At 37.8% G+C, this 21055-nt stretch overlaps 1 protein-coding gene across 1 annotated transcript in view; it reads right to left on the bottom strand.

Moving 5' to 3' along the window:
- Positions 1-293: 293 nt before the first annotated feature.
- NSUN2 (NOP2/Sun RNA methyltransferase family, member 2) overlaps positions 294-21055 on the bottom strand; it is a 22720-nt gene continuing 1958 nt past the window's right edge. The window contains exons 2-18 of the mRNA XM_009321921.1: positions 20915-21019; positions 20696-20801; positions 20003-20074; positions 17243-17327; positions 16257-16449; positions 15779-15853; positions 14523-14653; positions 11870-11943; positions 8699-8829; positions 7349-7445; positions 5969-6144; positions 4805-4897; positions 4281-4416; positions 2903-2983; positions 2518-2656; positions 1522-1561; positions 294-860 (exon numbers count right to left, since the gene is read on the bottom strand). Coding sequence (XP_009320196.1) covers positions 455-860; positions 1522-1561; positions 2518-2656; positions 2903-2983; positions 4281-4416; positions 4805-4897; positions 5969-6144; positions 7349-7445; positions 8699-8829; positions 11870-11943; positions 14523-14653; positions 15779-15853; positions 16257-16449; positions 17243-17327; positions 20003-20074; positions 20696-20801; positions 20915-21019 — 2140 coding nt within the window. The 3' untranslated portion in view covers positions 294-454. The remainder of the gene's footprint in view (positions 861-1521; positions 1562-2517; positions 2657-2902; positions 2984-4280; positions 4417-4804; positions 4898-5968; positions 6145-7348; positions 7446-8698; positions 8830-11869; positions 11944-14522; positions 14654-15778; positions 15854-16256; positions 16450-17242; positions 17328-20002; positions 20075-20695; positions 20802-20914; positions 21020-21055) is intronic.

Raw genomic sequence — 21055 nt, 5'->3', positions numbered from 1 at the left:
TTCCCTTATCCATTAAATAACCTGTGTAAGAAGTAATCAGATTGGGTGGCAGGTGGGGTAAGCAATCTTAAGAGAAAAAACATTTTTCTAGAATTTGTGTGCTTTGAATGAAACCCCAGTTTTTTCTTCTGAAGGAATTCTTGACCAGTTACACAGGCAGTTCATTTGTACATATCACTATTCCTTTTCAAATAGGGGCTTTAGATTTTACTGGTGCATGGTCCATTGCCAGCAACAGACACACAAAGCCACCAGTAATATGGAGCTTAAAATGGTAAAAAGACAACACACTTGAAGAGAAATCTCTTTATAGTTTCATTTAAAAAATAAAATAGGCAAAACTTTAAAAGAGGAACATCCCATTCCAACCGAAATTTTAAAATATACTTCCATGCTAAAAGCAAAAGTCTGGATGTGAGCCTCACGGAAGCTGCCAAATAATAGAGAAAGAAACTTAATCTTTCACATTACTCGTATCCGCGTCTTTGCTTTCCTGGCTTACATGACTGTTGGCATTTTTACTAGACTGATCTAAATCCTCAATTTTATTTTCTACTTCCATAGCACTGCTTTCCACAGGACTGTGGGAAGATTCTTCACCTATTTCTGCTTCCATTTTTGTGACTAAATCATGTTCTTTATCTTCCACATCCATTCCTTCCTCTGTTTGTGCCAGCCTATGTTGAACTTCTTCCTCTGTTTTACTTTCCGATTCCTCCTCTTTCCTCTTTGCTTTAAACACTTCAACTCCCATCATCCTCAGGTAATGAAGTCTCTCGTTCTTGGGCACAAAAGCACGGAGTGATGTCTTTCCTTGCCAACCACACAGCACTATAGGACACTGAAGATCATCAGGTTTTCTAGAAACAAGCAGTTAGTTGGGTCAATTTTGAGAAAGCTAATCTTCAAAACAATTTTATAGACATACCCTGATAAATAAGTGCACGATCTTTAACAGTGAATGCATTTTATAACTGTTCGTACAAGACGGAAGTACATTGGTCTTAACTTCAATATCTAAACAAGTACCTGCTTGTCTACAAGCATGCAAGCAAAAAAAAATAAAGCTCAATGCTATTAAATTTCTGCAACAGGCAAAATAATTTTCTGGCTCTGGTTTCAAAACTAATATAAGCAACAGCAAGATGAAAGTTTACATTTAAAAAGTTCTCAAGAGCTTCTGATACTGCTTTGTTGACAAAAATGAACAATGAAAAAGTTTGGCTTTTTCTGTTCCAAATGCTGGACTTCACAGGGAAACAAGCAAACAAACAAACATGCAGTGATACTGCAGACCTCTGGCAGAACTACTAGCTCTCCTTTATACAGCTAAGTGCTACAATTGTTTTAAGAATACACAGGCAAGATAGCTTCTTTCCCCGTTACATTCTTTGTATGCTGTCTGGCTTTACTGTTGACCTCACTGCGTCTCTGTGCCTCCCCTTCTGTTTTTGCTGAGTGAAAATAAATTCTTGTCCAAGTTTTAAAACTGCGTAAATGGAAAGTAACACATCTACTTACTCAGGGTCTGGGTCGTACTTCAGAACTATACTTCCCATCGCTACATAGAAGGGAGGTGGGGGGAACAAAAACAAAACAGATGTGTTACTTGGTACACTGTTAAAATGATTATCATTTGAAAACGTTCAAGAAAACAAGTTTTTAGACAGCCACACAGCACGAGCTGGTTAGCAGTTATCTACATCAGTACAGTAAACTATGAACAATACCAGTTTTTATTCCTCTTTTTTTTTCAGACCAAAGTATTTATATAGTTCCAAAAGCAACTGCCAACCCTGCCCCCTCCCAAACCCCAAACAAACAAATTAAAATACAAAACCACACAGTGGAATAATTTGCTCAGTGAATCTAGCAAGGAACTTTCACTTAAGTAAAATGGACATAAGAGTATGCCAGCCCAAACTTTAGAAAAATTGTTCTTCCCATTTTGTCTCATCAAACACTGAAGTACAAGGATCAGCAATGACTTGGAAATAAAACAACATAAACAAAAGACTGAAAACGAGTCTTCATTTCTTCAAGCATCCAGCGTATAGGAAGTAAAAATTTAATATGAGTAGACATTGCCACCCATATTTAAGAAAATCAAATCTGAATAACTATATTTGATACATAAAATCATGACAAACAACTGCAGATGACAAACAAACAGTTTCAGCTGGAGCACTAACAGGCATAAAAATCAGTAGCATATATAAAATCTTTGTTCATGATACATTTTAAATGCTGCCTCACAGCATTGCTTCACAGAAGTCACAAGTTTGGCAACTCTTCTGTTCTCTGGAGATCATAAACCTGAAAGGCTCTGATCAGAAAGCACTACAGTTTCTAGTAGCGCACTGGGTTTCAGTAATGCTTACTTACCTAATTAACAAATATATTTAAGATGAATTTAGTCAAAATTTTTAGCAAACACAGTTTATGTGACAGGATTTTCATAGTCTTCCATGTACTGTATAATAATCATTTTGTCATAGCACAAATTAGAAGGCTTACCCATGTCTTTGACTTTCTTCTGTGTTTCACTGCTGAATTTACTTAAGAATGGATTTTCCTGGGTTAGCAGAATTTTAACATCTTCTATGCAGACACTTATAATCCTTGCATGAAGGAATGGGTACAGAGTATAAATTCCCTGTTCAATAAATAAATAAATAAAATTATTTTAAAATGCAATCTCTACATTCTGAAGGAAAAATGTTAAAAACAGTATGTCCTTTAGCTAATACCAAAAAACGATTTTCACATTTTAAACCATACCGAAAATGCAAATTGTCATTAATCTGACATTAATGCCAGCTGTGCTATAAGCTCTAGAGGAAACCTAGTATCTATAGTAGGAGATACTTTCTCCTTTGAAAATACAATGCTATGCAATTACCTCTTGTGCTAATCTGAACGCACATCCAAACTGTTCACCATCACTGTTGCGAGACCAGACTTTTATCCCTGTGTTAATAACCTGCAAACAGCAAAGCCAATAAGCATCATTAAGGAGTATAAATTCTAAATTACCACTCTGAACTTTGTTTTTCCTCAACTGTTTGACTAAAAGGAGGAAGAAAGGATAATTCTGTCATAACGTTTGTTCATTTACACTGGACACTGAATTAAATTCATGTGAAAATCCATTTAAGGGAAAAAGGAATTCCCACTACCAAAACATAGTTCTCTCTCAACATAAATGCCTTTTACTCCTTTCCATGTTGAAAACTGAACACTGTGAGGAAGTGTTAGTCTTAAAATGAGGGCAATGGACTATTAAGATCTAATTTTAATTTTAGTTTGAGTAAGAATTTTCTGGGTGATTCTGGGAAAGTCAATCAAGGACGGGATTTAAAAAATGCACAAGTACTTATATTAGGACAGTATATCCTTTGTGGTACTCAAAGTCTCACTACCTAATACAATGCACCAGTTTCTTAGAATTTTGTCAATTATGTAGCCATTTCCTGCATGTGGGATAAAAGGATAATTATTTATTGCAAGATTTGTTGCAAAGATGTAATGGATATCCTTGGAAATTTTCATTATTTGACTGGATGAGGCCTTGAACCATAGCTGATCTAGCTTTGAAGTTAGCCCTGCTTGGGGCAGGAAGGAAGCTGGACTAGATGACCTCATTCTAACTTAAACTATTCAACAATTTTTAAGACAAATCTTTAGAATTTGCAAGGCATTTTCCATGGGGAGTCATATAAAACAAATTATCATTTTTCGTTCTAATACACAGAAACTACTTCTTATCCCATTATCATTGAGCTTAACAACTTTTCAAAACATTCAGTTGTTGAAATGACTTTGAAACAATGTCCCCATGTAACACAGGCAGCTAATAATTCAGCTGCAGTTATCCGTTATTTTTGGTAGGCTTTCAAAGCTCTTAATACTTTTATAGTTGAGGGGCTCATAAATACAACAGTGTCAATGTAAACTTGTGAAGGTACCTGAGGACCACATAACAATGCTCGTACAGACACAACAGTTTGGTATTCCCTTCCTCTACTTTTAAGTTCCCTTCCATCTGCCAAAAACCATACCGATTTTAATCTTGGAGACTTATCTACCTCTCTGAGACAACTCTTCATCTCTTTAACAGAAGAGGGATAGAGAGGAAAACATTCATTCAGACTAAAAAAAAAAAGGCCTATCAGAGGGCCAATCCTCTAAATAAACAATAAGCTTGGCAATAAAGTTCAAGGAAACATCCACTGATGCTTATGATCTCCGTTGTGAAAACCTGAAGAGATGAACCATACCTTCATCTTCTCACTGTTGTTCAGAAGCACATTCCTTAGCTCCTTAGAAACCATGTACAGCTGTCTCTTCTTTCCTTCTTGAGTTCGAGTTAGTAAATTCATCTTGGGAAATGATGGGTCCAATGCATAAAACTTCCTGTGGCCATAATACTTGTTTTGATTAACTGAACAATGAAATTACATGCTCAAAATGCATGGGTTAGCCCATTTCCTCGAGCTATCTCTGCAAACACTTAACACTTTGGCTCCAGAACACAAAGATTGGACTTTCTAAGATGCATGACATCAGAGAAGACAAGCTGTCATAGACACTAAGATACACTCAAAAATTTCCAGTGCAAACTATAGTTGGCTATTTTCATTTGAGAAGAGTTTGAGTGTTGAGGAGAGGGGCACCTGGTGCAAAGTTAGGGAAAAAGTTTTATGTATGACCAACTAGATCCATCTTTTGTGATGAACTGAACTACTAATATTCCTAAACTACTAGAGATCTTACTGCCAAAACAGAAACATTTTTTTCTTACTGGATAGGAAGGAACAATGGATCATCTTCAGGGAGAAACACAAAAGGGTCTTCTTTAAAACCAAACAACTTCATTTTTTTGGACGGTGGTGGTCTAAAAAGAAAATACCATTGCATTGTCAATTTTAGTAGAAGTACTTGGTTTAAAATCAGTATATTCAGTTCATTTAGTCAATACTTGCTTTATAGTAAGGATAGTATGCCAAACAGAATACTGACATTTTCCTGTGCTTCACTAAGACAACACTACCCACAATTTAACTTCTTAAAATGAGGAACTGAAAGCAGTGCTTGAAAACAGAAATCACAAAAACAAGTAAACTGAGATTTCTGAGGGAGTAATTGTGAAGACACTAAAGATCTTCCAAAGGCTAACTTCTGAAAATAGTTTTTTCCTTAACAGAGAAGAAAGGACTAACAGACGTTGCAAATGCTAATAAGGGGTTATTTTCCTAACTTGCTGAAATACTGTCCTGGTTTCAGCAGGGATAGAGTTAATTTCCTTCCTAGTAGCTGGTACAGTGCTGGGTTTTGGATTTAGGATGAGAATAATGTTGGTAACACACCGATGTTTTAGTTGTTGCTAAGCAGTGCTTACACTAGTCAAGGACTTTTCAGCTTCCCACGCTCTACCGACTGAGAAGGCTGGAGGTGCACAGGAAGCTGGGAGGGGGCACAGCCAGGACAGCTGACCCCAACTGGCCACAGGGACATTCCATACCATGTGACGTCATGCTCAGTACATAAACTGGGGGAAGCTGGCCAGGGGGGCCGCTGCTCGGGGACTGGCTGGGCATCGGTCAGCGGGTGGTGAGCAACTGCATTGTGCATCACTTGTTTTGTATACTCATCTTCTTATTATTATTTCATTCTATTTCAATTATTAAACTGTTCTTATCTCAACCCACGAGTTTTCTCACTTTTATTCTCCTGACTTTCTCCCCCATCCCACCAGGGGGAGGGGGGGAGTGAGCAAGCGGCTGCGTGGTGCTCAGTTGTCAACTGAGGTTAAACCACAACAAATACAAGACAGAAAACGTGGAAATGTAGGACAACTGAGCAAATCCATTAATTCTTCTTGATCGACTTCTAAATGAATCCAATACCAAAAGAACTATAGAATACTCAACTGTCACAGGACAAATACTTAGACATGGTCTCTTACCCACATACTCCTTCCTTTTTGCTTTGCTCAGTGTCTGAATTCTGCAATTCTTGCATTGTCTTAGACTCTTCATTTTCAGCAAGTGTGGGTTCTTCAGTAATACATTCAGAATTATTATCTGAATTAGCTGCTGTCACTTCAGTATCTCCTGTTCTTTGTGGTAATTTCTGATGAACCTATTTCAAATTATAGTATTTTCAACAAAGCAAAAGTAGTATCTAACTTGTAACAAAAGGTACCTATGTTCTCTCTTTGCATGTACTTAATTCTTATCAATTTGTATGTAAGTGCTTAAACAAATCCATTTAGAGAGTTAAATGGATCTCTCCACCGGGGGGCCGGGGCTGGGGGGGGAGTGAGCGAGCAGCTGTGTGGTGTTCAGTTGCTGGCTGAGGTTAAGCCATGACAGTCCGCTAAGTCAAGATACCATTATAAGTTGCATTTACCTCTGTTACTGCTCTGGACAATTTCTTACCGACTGTCCAAGAAAGCTATTTTTGTACCATTTACAAAATCACGTTCAAGCACTCACAGAGAAGAGTATTTTAAGTCAGGATCTGCTACTTTCCTCCTAGCGCTCAAAGTGACACACACATCCTGCTGCTGCACACTTTCTGTAAGAGTGCTACAACATTAAACTTAGAACAGCATGAACTATTTGGATGACACTTGCTTCTGAATAAATGCTTTTTCCTTATTGCCACATATGTTCTACTCATAAGGTGTTCTAATGAAGCAAATCAAATAAATAGAAACAGCTAAAAGGGATTCACATAAGAAGTTTCTCTCAAAGATATGAACAATCTAAGAGATCAAATAAATCACGTCAACTTAAAATCCTGTTGACAGGATTTTAAAGACAATTGACAACAAATGGATTAAAGTCAGATGGCTGAAGCTGCTGTTGCTCCTAACAGTTTTACATCCATTCCCCCTGCCGCTGATCTGCTAGACTAATCTGCTAGTGAATCACTCCTGAGCAACCAGCCACAGGGTAAGATAAACTGAAATCAGAATTAGCTTACAACACAGCGGAAAAAAGCCTTCAGCAGAGGGACCACACACAGCTGAAGTAAGTGACAGCTTTAGCTACTCAATCTAATCTGCTTCTGTAATTCTTTCAAAGCCTTAATTTTAGGTTCAAGTTCTATCTCGCTATTTTACTATAATTTCAAAATCCCCCCCTTTTTTTTTCTATTTTGAAAGATTTTTTTTAACGTTCTTAAGGGATTTAGGAATTTATTTTTAATTGACACACTGAACTATAACTGAAGGGCAGATACAAAACAGTTTTAGTATGTTTTCTATTATGTAAGCTTTCAAAAAAATTCCAGAAATGTTATTAAAATTTAACATTTTAGCTCTTCTAAAAGAAGTTACCTTAGGCTGGCGTTTATTCCATGGCATTGGAGATTTTTTTATTAACACAGCCACAAAGAAACCTCCTGTGTTCTGGTGATGTGGCAATATCCTAAGACTAGGGGGGGGAAAAAAAAAATGTTGCAGTGTATTCATCATCAGCATTCAGGCTCTCACAAAGCACTAGAAGTGTCACATTTATATTTACTTTCACGGTAAACTAAGTGTTCCTAGTAGGTTAGCACAGATTTAATTTATCAAGCTAGAAACAGGATCTAAAATAGAGCATTCTGGCAAAATAACTTGCATCAGTGCAACGCATTCATTTCACCACATCTGAGCTTTAATGACTCATTTCTAAACACTATTTTTAGAATAGTTATGGAAAGTCTTTCATAGAAAATAATTCACACTGTTAAAATGTTAAAGTTTTACATACTTTTTAAGTAATTTTGGCTATGTATCTCTATTGGATGCAAAGAATTTGAGCTGTTTGGATGAGTACTTATTCCTTGTAAGCAATTTTCAATAATTTCTTTCAGTTCACTGGAATTTAAATATTGTGTACTGCCATTACATACAAAGCAATCAAAATATACTCAGACCTATACAAGCATAGGTCTATACTGCAACACGTTCCTAATCTGACCTCCTAATTATAATTTCATAGAATAGTTTGGGTTGGAAGGGACCTTTAAAGGTCATCTAGTCCAACCCCCCTGCCGTGGGCAGGGACATCTTCAACTAGATCAGGTTGCTCAGAGCCCCGTCCAACCTGACCTTGAAGGTTTCCAGGGATGGGGCATACACCACCTCTCTGGGCAACCTGTGCCAGTGCTTCACCACCCTCAGCGTAAAAAATTTCTTCCTTCTAGCTAGTCTAAATCTACCCCCCTGTAGTTTAAAGCCATTCCCCCTTGTCCTGTCACAACAGGCCCTGCTGAAAAGTTTGCCGCCATCTTTTTTATAAGCCCCCTTCAAGTACTGATAGGCTGCAATAAGGGCTCCCCGAAGCCTTCTCTTCTCCACGCTGAACAACCCCAACTCTCTCAGCCTTCCTTCACAGGAGAGGTGTTCCATCCCCCTGATCATTTTCGTGGCCCTCTTCCGGACCCGCTCCAACAGGTCCGTGTTTTTTGTATGCTGAAGGCTCCAGAGCTGGACACAGTACTCCAGGTGGGGTCTCCCCAGAGCAGAGTAGAGGGGCAGAATCACCTCTCTCGACCTGCTGGCCACGCTTCTTTGGATGCAGCCTAGGATGCGATTGGCCTTCTCGGCTGCGAGTGCACATTGTTGGCTTCACAACAATTTGCCCACCATCATACAAGGTAACCATCAAAACCTCATAAAATCTACTCTGGGAAAACTTACCAACGCTCTAGATTCATTGCCTTTAGCTTCTCTTCATCTTTTACTGGAAACATAGTGGGACGTATTTGCGTTTGTCTGTTTGAAGGCACATCCTTCCACTCTTCAAACCACTGTCCATCTTTCAGCATTACCTTCAAAGGAGTAAATATAAATACTGTGAAGAATATGCGTCACCATTTTTCAAGTTTTAATTAAAATACTTTCAAACCAGGATTAAGATGCCAAAAAGAGAAGTTCCTTCCTGGTATAGTAAATTAAGTTCTTTAAAATGTATTGTTCCCATGTGCATTTTATGTGTGCACTTAAGAGCAAGAGATTCTTGCAGCTGTACCTCTTTGCTCCACTTTTTATGCTTCAAGAAGTGTGCAGTCAAGTAAAGACTGGTGCAGAATCAACTGCAGTGATCTCCGTTAACCTTCCAGAACATATAGAACACCAAAATCCAAAGGAAGGACAGAGGTGGAATATACAAGAAAATCAGTAAGCCATCAGATTTAGGATACATTATTTCTTTTCTCCATGAGACTGGCTGTAAGACATTCTGCTATAAGCAGCTTCCAAGCAGTATACAAAGGAAGAGGGCTGCTGCAGTCTAGTAGAGATTAGGAACGAGGAATCCCAATTTCATTTTGTAAGAAAGATGCAAGACAGCAACACAACAGCTTGGTAAGCATACAGCCCCATGACATGTCCCTACATAGATCACAGATAGAGATGTTTTCAAGGAAAGTTACCGAAGAACCATATCCCCATGATTTTCTAGTGTCTGTATCTTTATCCAGGACTCGGAACACGTTTATAAATCCCCTCTAAGATACTCTGTGGACATAACATCACCTCATTCCATCTAAGGGTCAAAGCTTTTGAAGGACGCTTAAGATACAAGCAGAAAGTTAGAGACACAACTCTTGTAGCAAGGCATTTTGAATGCTCTTTAAGCAAGAATATCTAAGTGGGGAAAAAAAAAAACAGGGAAAATTTGACCTCAGAACTGTAGATGCCTGGTTCTGTACTGGAAGCTAGGGCTGTAAGAAAGGTCACATCCAGCAATGTGTGGGGCAAATGCGTAAAATTAATGACTGAAATGAAGGCCCGTTTTTGTTGTTAAGGCAACAAAATAGAGAAGTCACAGCGATGGTGACTTCAGGACTGGCAAGTACGATGAAGTGTTTTCATACATCTCACTGTGATTGTCTTGAAGGTTTAATTAAGTGTTCTACTGGAAGCTGAAATGTAAGATTTATATAAATTACAATTTCACTAAGAACGTTAGAACACAGATTTCAGCGTCATTAAGTCTGGCATTTTTCAGCCACCGATCAGATCACGCCTAAATTATTGTGCCTTTGCGTGTTCCTGAAATAGAAATGACTGTACTTCCAGAATTAGTATTTCAAGTCCAAATCTGCTACATGTCATATTGCTCAATGGAGACAAGATAGACTGCAATTCTGAACTGCTCTTGTTTGGAAGTCATGAGTTCAGCTTGAGAGAAACAAACAACGGGACTGATAAATAACTGGAAGGACAAACAAGTCTAGAACTATTTTGGATGTACTGAATAACTGCCTAACAGCCCTGCTCTGTTCAGTTTTAGTTTACCAGTCTAACCACACAATGTAACTGCTGGAATGACACATCAAAGAACATGCTGAAGTCCTCTCTATTGCACATTTTGCTAGCCTCTTGGGGTAGAATGAAGACTAAAAGCGTTGTAGAAGTATATTAACACATCTGAAGTTAAAAAGGTCTCTTCCTTCTAGATTCTGAAATAACTCATTTGAGTTCCCTCATCATCTGGTTTAAGGAAAGAGTACTGAATGCTACTTCCAAGCACCTAAGTGTCCCTTGAACAAAACCTTATTTTTATTTTGCTGTTTCCAGAGATTTACAGTCAACTGATGCTCAGGAATATTCAATGTAATCACTAAGTCACAGAGCTCCCATTAAACAGATGTTTCACCAGGAAACAAAAGACCACACCAAGTAAAAACAGCACCAAAGCAAGCAAATGCATTCAATGACGAGCTAGTCAACGAAGCTTGAAAAAATACAGTAGTAGCAAATAAGGGCTGAAGAAAATCTTGTGCAAACTTTCAACAGATTTTCTTAGCCTACTTTTTAAAATACCCATTAGGGAGATTTATATTTCAACCGCAAACACAGAAATAAGTGTTACAGGGAATATGTACAATGTTGTAAATACTCTTAGTGATCTTTATGTATACATTTTATAGCCTTATACAGTACAAAAAAAAGTAAAATTAAGATTATAAAGCCACAATCATGCATTTTACATTTATCCTTCAGGTACAAGCATACAATTTAAACTTTTGGAACTGTAAGAAGAAAGAAATCAGCCAGTTTCTAAGCTGGATTTCCAATTACAGAACATAAGTAAATCTTTATTCTGTGCATGCTGTTCATTAGCCTACACACAGGCACAAACCTGCAGACTGTACCATTGCAAGAGACTAGTGAGACGGTGAGAGAAGACAGAACAATCAATGGTGTTGCAAAGGCACACGCTCATAATTAAAATTTAATCAGAGCTTCTTTCCCTACTACCAGGATGGCCTTCTACTCTTCTTGATTATACTCCTAACAGGAAGCTGAAGAAGCTTCGGGGTTTTTTGTCCCTCCCTACCAGTCTGTTTCCAGAATTGAAATCATGTAAGGTCTGGAACAAAATACAGGATTCTATTAATATTCTAGGATTACTCACATAACTGCAGTTCTTATAGCTTATTTCCAGAAAGGGTTTAACAGCTTTTACTTCCAAATGATTCAAATGGACCAGCTAAAGAACCGTAGAATCTAACACTTACAGACCGTAAAGACGGAGGAGGGATGACTTAAAAAGTGGCTGAAATTATGCTGCCATCTACAGGCCACATGCTGCATTCAATAGAAAAGGGAATTATACTAAGAAAGTATAGGAGATAGAGCAAAGAAAGCTAAAGGAAAAAGAGGAGAGCAGAGGCAAGAACTTACTATCAGAAAGATTTTTAGCCCTCTTCCCTACAACGCTATATTGTCTACAACTCTAAACAGCAAATCACTACTGTTACTTCAGCTCAATCTAATGTTTTGAAATTTTACACTTCAAAATTTCCTTAATTTAACACTCTACGATAGACCAAGAACGTCACAGAAATATCAGGTAAGTACCTTCCATTTTGTAATTCCTGGCATCCTCTTCAAACCTGGCAACTCAGAAGAGACATCAGCAAGTTCTAAGGCACCTGAAACCCCAAGAATATAAATATTCTTGAAAACAGAATTTGAGAGTTGTGCTCCTAATTCACTTTTAAAAAAATAGTTTTCCTTCAAGCTTATTTAAAGACCATTGCTTTTTAAACCTTTCAAGGAACAAAATGTTATACAATTACTACTGTGTAAATTATAAGAAGGATGGTAAGAACTGTTCATAATAACTACAGAAATTTGAAACCTATAAATTAACCAAAATATAATGGTTAGATACTTTTTGTAGCAGCTGCATACAGTAATACTCTACAACCTGTATTGTTAAACTGCATTGCATTCCAGGCAATGCAGTCATAGAAGTTTTTATTCTCACTTACTTAGTATTTGGATTTACTACACTGATTAAGTATTTCTCAGAGAAGTACTCATTTGGAATGACTAAGCCTTTTAAAATGCTTGATATATTCTGATTTTATGGACTTACAATCTTAATATATTCCAGTGTGAGAGGAAAAAGAATTTATTATTTTTTAAATGGAAAGGAAAATTCCAAACTGTTTAACAGGAAGGTAAATACTATCAACCTAACAGGACAAAAGGCTATTTGCCTAAAATATGTCAGATTACTACAAGAAACAGTAACAGAGTATAATTTAATCTACTGAATAAAAACTTCAAACTGCCCCAAGTCCAGAAGGAATGATATAAAAACTTACTGTTTAAATAGGTGATCCCTCTAGAGAATAACCACCTTAAAATTTCTTTTTTGCGATTCTGAATACTTAGTTATTTAACAATTAGGTAGGCTTTTCCTCACGTTGCACACAATTTATCGACCTGTTCTACATGACTAACCATTTACTCTTACAGTGACAGTTTAAGCAAGTCTTTTAAATAAATGAAAAAGTGATACGTGAATCCATAGACAAATTACAAAATGACATTTCAAATCTGATTAAACTTGATGTTTGCGTCCGTCCTTTGAATATTCCTGCCTACCTACAGCATGACTTCAACCGATGCCTCAAGACTAAAATGGTCTGTCAGAAGTACTACAATTCCCAGCAGAGAAACATGGTACAAAAGTGCCTCTTCCTTATTCCTTCAGCCCCAAGGAGAAAGCAATCTCTGATCTGCTCCACAGGTAGCAGTATAACACAGTGCTAGGATCTAACTTAAGATCGAAGAACCAACAAACCTTCTAGACTGACCTGAGCAAATCCTTAAGGTCCAATGCCCCTTGCAGACCACCCCACTACCTCGCCCTTCTTTAGCTATACCTACGTCCAAGCCCCAAGGATAACCACTGCTGGCTGGGACACATAGCCTCCAAGTAAGCCTCAAAATACACCCACTGGGCACAAGATCCAAATGCCATAGCCAAATACTGCAGTCAAGATCCTTAGTTCCAAGTACTGCATTTGCCCCAAATACTGCAATTGTTGGCCTCCATCAACATCCATACTGCTTCATGCTCCTATCCAAACTAGTCCTTACTGCCTTCCAATCTTGTCATTGTTAAACTTAATTCTGGCGCGCTACAGCCTTCAATAAATCAAGCATACCATAATTTACTGGAAACAAGTCTATGTTGTTTTTTCACTTAGTCTGCCAAAAAAACTACCTCTAAATAAAAATGTCCTTTGAGTGGAAATTAAATAGTCAATTCCTAATTATCTACAGGCATTTTAGCTAAACTGCTGTTTGGGAGACAATAAAATTTCATGCATAAATTGGGGCCAGAATACTGACTGGCACAAAGAAAACATTACACAAAACAGGCTATTCTACTTCCAGAACCAGCTCCGCTCCAGGAGTAATACAGCTGCTTCTGCTCTGTACAAGGCTTAACTTAAACTCTGTGGAACTTTTCATGCAAAATTCAATTAGATGTCACCAAACTTCAGGTTACTGACTCAGAAAAAAAACAGTGTCCATCAGCTCAAGACCAGAAATTTGGGCTACTAAGCTCTCCTATCATAAACTGCTGCAGTGGAGCTTTCCAGCTCATCTCAGTTTTTCCACCTCGTTTACTTCAGATGATGGAGACTTAACAGCAACTTATGCAGGCCTTCATATGCAAGTCAAAAGTGTAAAAAAACCCATGAGCTTAAAGACATTAAAATTCCAAGCATGTCAAAACGTGGGTCAAAGGATGCCAAAGGTATCAGTGACTCCCACCTACTGGCACACAATAACATTCTTCTAACTGCTTAAGTACACTCTGGGCTTTTTACTCCTATGGTGCACAGCAGTAATGTCCCACGCTGTGTTTTCCAAAGGAAATATGAATGTCAGACAGGGACTCCAACCAGTGGAATCAGTTACCAGAAGCCAGGTAACACAGACTGAATTCCATTGATCTGTAGAAGTCTTTTGTGTATCATCAACAGAACTTCTGCGGGTTTTATATTTGCACCTGATTTAGGCCCATTTAAGAAGGCTGCTCATATCAACACCAATGAAATCCTACCAGTACCAAAAAATTACTGCAGTTTTGCATGCTAGGAGCACGTTACCTAGACTAAGCTTATTACTAGTACTATCATACACATATCCTTTTTTGGGCTGAGAAAAAAAGATTTCCCTACTCCGTCCAAGCACGCATTCTCACCTTGACTCTTTTCCAGCAGAGATGCGATCACGGCCTCATTTTCGATAGGATTCAATGAACACGTAGAATATACCATTCTCCCACCTTCTGCCAGCTGCTCAACACCACGGGTTGCAATTCTTAACTGCAATCTAACAGAACACTCTTGGTCTAGCCAGGTATCATTCAGGAATCAGAAAGATTTGCCAACAAATTTCTTACAGGTGAAGCTATATTGCAGACACATAACTCTCCATGGACTAAGTCAGCACGTACTGAGTTCCACAGCTGTCACCAGTATACAAATTAAAGTCAGATTTAAACTAAGGCAGCTTAGTGCAGTCTACACTGCTAACACACACAATTACACCTATTAAAACAGCAATTAGGTCAAACATTAACACTACTGCATGATAACTTTTAACATAACATTCTGTATTTTGTTCTTTCTAGTGTCCCATCAAGCTTATTATAAAATACTCAACACTAGAAAAATAGCTCCCCAAAACCTTACTCTTCTTCTCCAAAATCTAGAGTTAAAATGAGCAGCAATCTGACTATTACAAATATTATGGACAACACAGCTTAGCTTGCACTGGCCTTCTGAGAAAAGCAGCACTGAGCTGGATCACCAGCTTATATCTCACCTGCATACTTACAATGAGTTATCAAGCAGCAATTTACCACAGGCCAGCTGAGTCACAGTAACTGACCGCATTCCCAGCTTGTTACAAATGCACAGTAAAACATTCCAAGCTTTTTCATCTGTGTTTAAATTACTGCTTTTTACCATACACCTGCACTAGGCTAAGTACTCATTCACCATCAGTTAACATAAATCAATCTCAGGTAACTGAAACCATTTATGTATGATCTCTAACATTCTAAAGACGTTAAAACATTACTATTAAATTTTGCAAGTTTCTGTATTTTCCAACAGTATTTTACCTGCCTAAATGCTAAGAATCCCAAGGAAATTATTTGTTCCCTGTTTTATTAGCTACCTTGTCTAAATTAATTCAATGAATATTAATATGTCAGATATTCGTAAGAATACAAGAAATTTATATTCACACACTCCACTGGAGGTTGACCTCACATCTGAAACACTACACTTTCTCTGAATAGCACACAAGCTCTTGATTTGAGAGAAAAGCGGTTCTTCTTAGTCTCTGCTTTGTCATACATTAACATGTGAATGCATGCAGATGTTGAAGATATGGGAAAAGGAGGAGAGAGAAATGAAAGAAGTGCAGATGTGTAATAAGCATTTTTACCCATGGAGCTGCAAACTGTTTTGTGTTGTCCACTTCTTCCATACATCAATGTTTTTCCTCATGGTTCCATCTCCACTGTAACAGAGGTTGACCAGATTTGTATTATTTGTGGGTAAAACTCATTTCATATCCAAGTCATTTACAGCAGCAAAAAATTAACAGTCCCTCTCCCACGTTAACTAGTTCTCCTATGCTGTACTGTTTGTTTCTACACTATCTTTGTATTTCAGTATCCTGAATGTAAGTTCAAAATTTGAAGCCCTTCAGCTGACCAAATTTAAGTACCAGTTGGAATGAAAAAAGTTCACCTTGATTTGGTATCCCCTTACCTAACACATTAAGGCATTCATCTGTTTTGGAAGTTACTATAAATCGTAACTCACTAAGCAACTCAAAAAGCGTAACTCAGTAACACAAAACTTCTAGCACTGCACTTAGCGCAGTAAAATCTGTGTACTGAAGATTACATGCAAAATACCTGCAGGGGACGTCACACAAAATCCTGTCATAGAAGAGGACCTCTTTTCTTCCATCAACATCTATTTGTAGATTAGGAATGCTGGAGGCATCGTGGTTTACCACCATGATGCATGGACTGTTTAATCTCTTAGCCTGATGAACCAGCAAATAGCAGCGCTTGTTGTCGACATCATTAGCAATTACAAAACCCTCTGGGAACACAAAATAGTGGGAAGATGCTTTACTATTCAACAGCTAAATAATTTTACATAGTTTATTGCCTTATCTTCAAAGTTGTGTAAATCTTTCACGAGAGATTTTTACTTAAAAGACTACTTATGAATAGAGGACCCCTTGCTGAACATAAAATAACATAAAGTATGTTGAGGTTTAACTGATGTGTCAAATATAGTCTCAAGAGTTCTAGCTTGCATGCAGCGGAAATAAGACACGACCAAGGGCCCTTCAACTTTTCACTCTCAAAGTAAAACCCTTGTAAAAGAGAAAACCTCCACTGCCACCAAAGACGATCTCTGTACATCAGCAGTTTTTCAGCAGAACACAGAAAGAATCCACTCCCCCCAACTTCAGAATTTTTATGGACAGTATTTTCTACGAGCATCTAACTGAAAGTAAAGATTCTGAAGCTTAAAAAAAAGATAAGTATCATGACCATTCTAAGGCTAAAGCAGCTTAATCCAGTGTTTGCACGATACCACTGAAACACAAGGGCTCATGGGCCACCATCTAAAATTAAGCTCTAATGACACCTACTGTAGTCTGAAATGCGAAGATTTATAATCCATCTCTCTCCTTCAAGCCAAGGAAGCCCACAAAGTTTCCAGGAAAAGGTGGGGTACTTCCCATCTGATATAACTCAACTACTTTGGGAATTCAATATATAGTTAAATGCAGTTACTTATCTGTGATATTAAAAGTAATCTTCTATAAGAAAAAGAGGAAATTCAAAGTCACAAAAGTTTTTGGTAGTTTTTCCAGACTTACTGGGAAAAGAAACATTCATGTCTGCATGCAACATTTCGATGAGTTGTGCAGTCTTAGATCCAGGTGCAGCACACATATCTAGAATCTACAAACACCAGAAAGTTAAAAAAAGTCCTACCTTATATTTTTTTAAGTATTTGAAAAATTTACTGTGTGTTCTTGTTTAAATTTATTTTTTTTGCATACAATTGCAGAATTACGATTGTTCAGAACACCAATTTGCAAAAACACAAAGTACAGTTCTGTTCTTTGTATGCATCATGGAATGCAGCTATCTCTCTGAGGGTCTAAAATATAACAAGGACTTTGGTTTGTAGGGAACAAATACATCAGCTGAGAAAAATTTGAAAGAGAAATCTATTGAATATAGATATGGGGATATGATCCTTTTATCAGCTCACAAGCAATTCCGACTGAAGTTAACTGGAACTTTACATGTACACACAGACAATAAGGGGAAAATTACATTCAAGAGCAAGCTGTACTTTTCTTTAACTATCATTAAATTAATCAGAGACTATCCAACACAGTTGATTATGTAGATTTCATAAAAATGGACTGCTATCCCTCCTCACACATTTGCATTTTAATGCAAAAAATCAGGGCAGCGTAAACTGCCTGTTTCTATATCCTGGAAGAAGTACTGTCATCGGGCAGCAGAACAGAACAGCACAGACACCAACACCTGATTTCTAGCATCCTTCTCCCTCCTGGTTCATCACAAACTTGGCTTGTGATCGAGTCATTCATAGAGTCACTTTCACAGCAAACCATTTGACAGCTAACAGTGTTTCCGTAAGTAAGGAAGCTTAGAGTCTTTCCTCTTGCCTAGTTACAGATTTTCAGAACCATATGACTCTATCTATCTTCTGGACCTTTAGCTCCAGTAAAAGTTAGCTGAAATCGTGCAACAGGATAAAAGATGGGGACAGATCTGCTCAGATCCTCATGCAAGCCCTGGCATGAACAAGACTAAACCGGAAGACAGAGCCCAGAGAAATGCAAAGAGCATTTACTGACAGTTCCAGAGAGCATGTGATAAGCGCTGCCAGGCAGCAGTGTTAATGCATCATGAGACATACTCAGTAAGAGAGCATCATATCTGCTGTTTAAAGTAACATCTGTGATGCTACCGGTTTCTACTTACTCTTGTAGATAATGCAAAAGATAATGAAGAATAAGCAAGCCTAAACATGCTCTAAAATTGTCCAGCAAATTGATGTTTAGGGAAAACTGAATTGCGAAAAGTAGATTAAAAATGAACACAACTACAGAGAGGTTTGACAATTATCAAGCTGATCTTTGTGTAAGATAGGAATCAGCATGTAAGACCTGGTGTGCAGAACATGCTGGTTAAGCATGAAAAATAACCTGCAATTCTGGTCATAACAAGCAGCTCACAAAATAAGGCACTAAGAACCATAAAAAGTCCTAAATTACAACAGCCAAGGCATTGTTACAGCAGCTATTTGCTGTATAAAGAATCTATTCTGAGTCTGATTTATGAGGAAATTTGTGAAATCTTACAGGCATTTCTAGAAAGCACTTGTTGAAATATAGTCACCGAAGTTAAACATTCAATGCGAAAAACGTATACTGCTATCTTAGTATATGCAATATAGGTAAGGTGTGTGCAAAACTATTCTCACAATTTGTGTTTTACATTAAGTCAAACACATTCACTACCTGTTCAACTCTAGACAAAACTCAAAATGCACCTGTGACACATTAGGACTGGATCTATCACCCAATTCATTACTCATTTAAGAGAGGTGGGAAGACCTTGCCTCACATAACATAGCCATCAGCCTTGTGTCATACGTTGGGTTGGAGTAGGAGTAGGAGAAAGAAAACTGAAAAGTTATGTGTGCTAAGTAATTAATGTTAATATAAAAACAAAGACGTATGAATGAGTCTCTAAAACATATAGGTCAGAAGTGTGAAAAACTTTCAAGATACGTCATGAAAAATTTAAGAAAGAGGTGCACAACGTGGTTGCTTGAGATAGCAAGGCGCTTCTAACTAGCTCATTAACTTAACAGATTAAGGGAATAAGGCCACCTGACAGATTCATTCTGCAAACAAACGCAGCATATGAAAACATCACTAAGGTTAGAACAGGAAGTTTGCTGCCAGATACCCCCATCTGCCATTAGAAAGTATCACGGGCATTCCTTAGACACCTCAGTTAAAGTTAGCAATCTATACTCATTCGGCACCGTCAACAGCGTGTTTCAGCTCACCCAAATTGTTTTGTCTCAACAGATTTATAGAGGAGAAGTTTGCAACTTCTTCAAAAGGCACAGAGGGGTGAAAACTACCTGGTAAAGAAACATTATCGTTTGGGTCTGGAAAACTACATCTGTTCACAGTGTGATGTATAGCAGGAAGTTAAAAACAGTCATCTCACTCTAAAAGGGGGTTGAAACATGAATATATAACTTAGATGCAGTTAAATACATTTACACTTTGAAAGTATGATTATGTAACTACCTAAAAACTAAGTGGTTTTTTACAGGGTATTACATAAAGCTGAAAAAGCAGATGTTCCCCTGACAGTCTGTTTGTGATCTGAACATGAGTTGATTGCTGTGGTTTACATGCAGAAAGCATAAAACATGCCAACACAAAACAGAATCGCGTATCAGCATTGATACTGCTGTTGTAATTTGTAGTTTAATCAACCGCTGTTGTAATTTGCAGTTTAATCAAACTATCTTCCAGGAAAAAACTCTAGTACACAGTATATTCTAGAGTTACCTTATGATGAGGGTTAACGTTAAGCAGCAGAGGTGGGATCATACTAACAGCCTCCTGACGACTGATATTTCCCTTGAAAGGAAAAAACAAAACCAGAACAAACTCCTTTTTATTCCATTTCAAAAGAATGCATTTCTTTTGCAATAATTTTTTTAAATATCTATGTAGTAAAATGACAAAAGAATTGAAGACACGCTCTTATAAACTTAGGATTAAATTTTGTTAGCATTTAACAAACAAAATCACAGTATTTCACCCAATTGAAATTTCTGATAATTGCATATTTACTCCAACTTCATTCATTCTACGGATGTAGTTTCTGCTCAAGAGATGAGAAACTGGCTTCAACCAAGTAAGAACCACCCATCGCTGAAGGTAAGTCTTGGTATGTAAACACACGCGCTTTTTACCAGACTCAAACATCTGTTTTCTAACAGCAACTAATTATTTTACAGGGACTCATTTTCACATTCTCAAACAACAAAAAATTGCAATTAGTTTAGGAGAAAAATTTGTAACTGCGGTTATGTGCCAGAATCATGGGATGACAGAGTCACCGTCAACAGCAACATAAAATCCAGATTCTTCTGAGCTACTCAACTTCTGAGAGAAAAGCTGCAGTCTCAATTTCTCATAATGCATTTAAATAAAACACTACTCGGGGGGGGGAGTCAAGATCAATCTAAAACTTACACATTCTGTCTCGCTAACCAGAAACTGATGAAACTTTTCCAGCTGCGGTGACTTGCGTAAGATTTTTCTACTCAAGTTAGTGTGCCAGGCTAACTCCTCTGGATACCTGGGGGAAAAGAGACGGAAAAAGGGCAGAGGCAAAAGAAAGAAACCAACCAATTCGTCCGGCTCGATGTCGGGAATATGCAGGGCGCCTTATTTCCCTTCCAGCTCGCTTACCAGCTCAGGGACTGCGGCATTTCGACTTTTTGGCCATCTACCTCTAGGTTCTGCAGCTCTTTGAAGTACTTTTCCTTCAAGCAGTGGAGAATCTCTTTGGCGTGACTGCAAGGGAGAGAGACCCGCAGAAGCGACCGGATC

Source organism: Pygoscelis adeliae, unplaced genomic scaffold (assembly GCF_000699105.1).
Source record: "Pygoscelis adeliae isolate BGI_AS28 unplaced genomic scaffold, ASM69910v1 Scaffold144, whole genome shotgun sequence".
Classification (NCBI taxonomy): Eukaryota; Metazoa; Chordata; class Aves; order Sphenisciformes; family Spheniscidae; genus Pygoscelis; species Pygoscelis adeliae.
The sequence above is the reverse complement of the archived record's forward strand: the minus strand, read 5'-3'. Positions and strand labels throughout refer to the sequence as shown.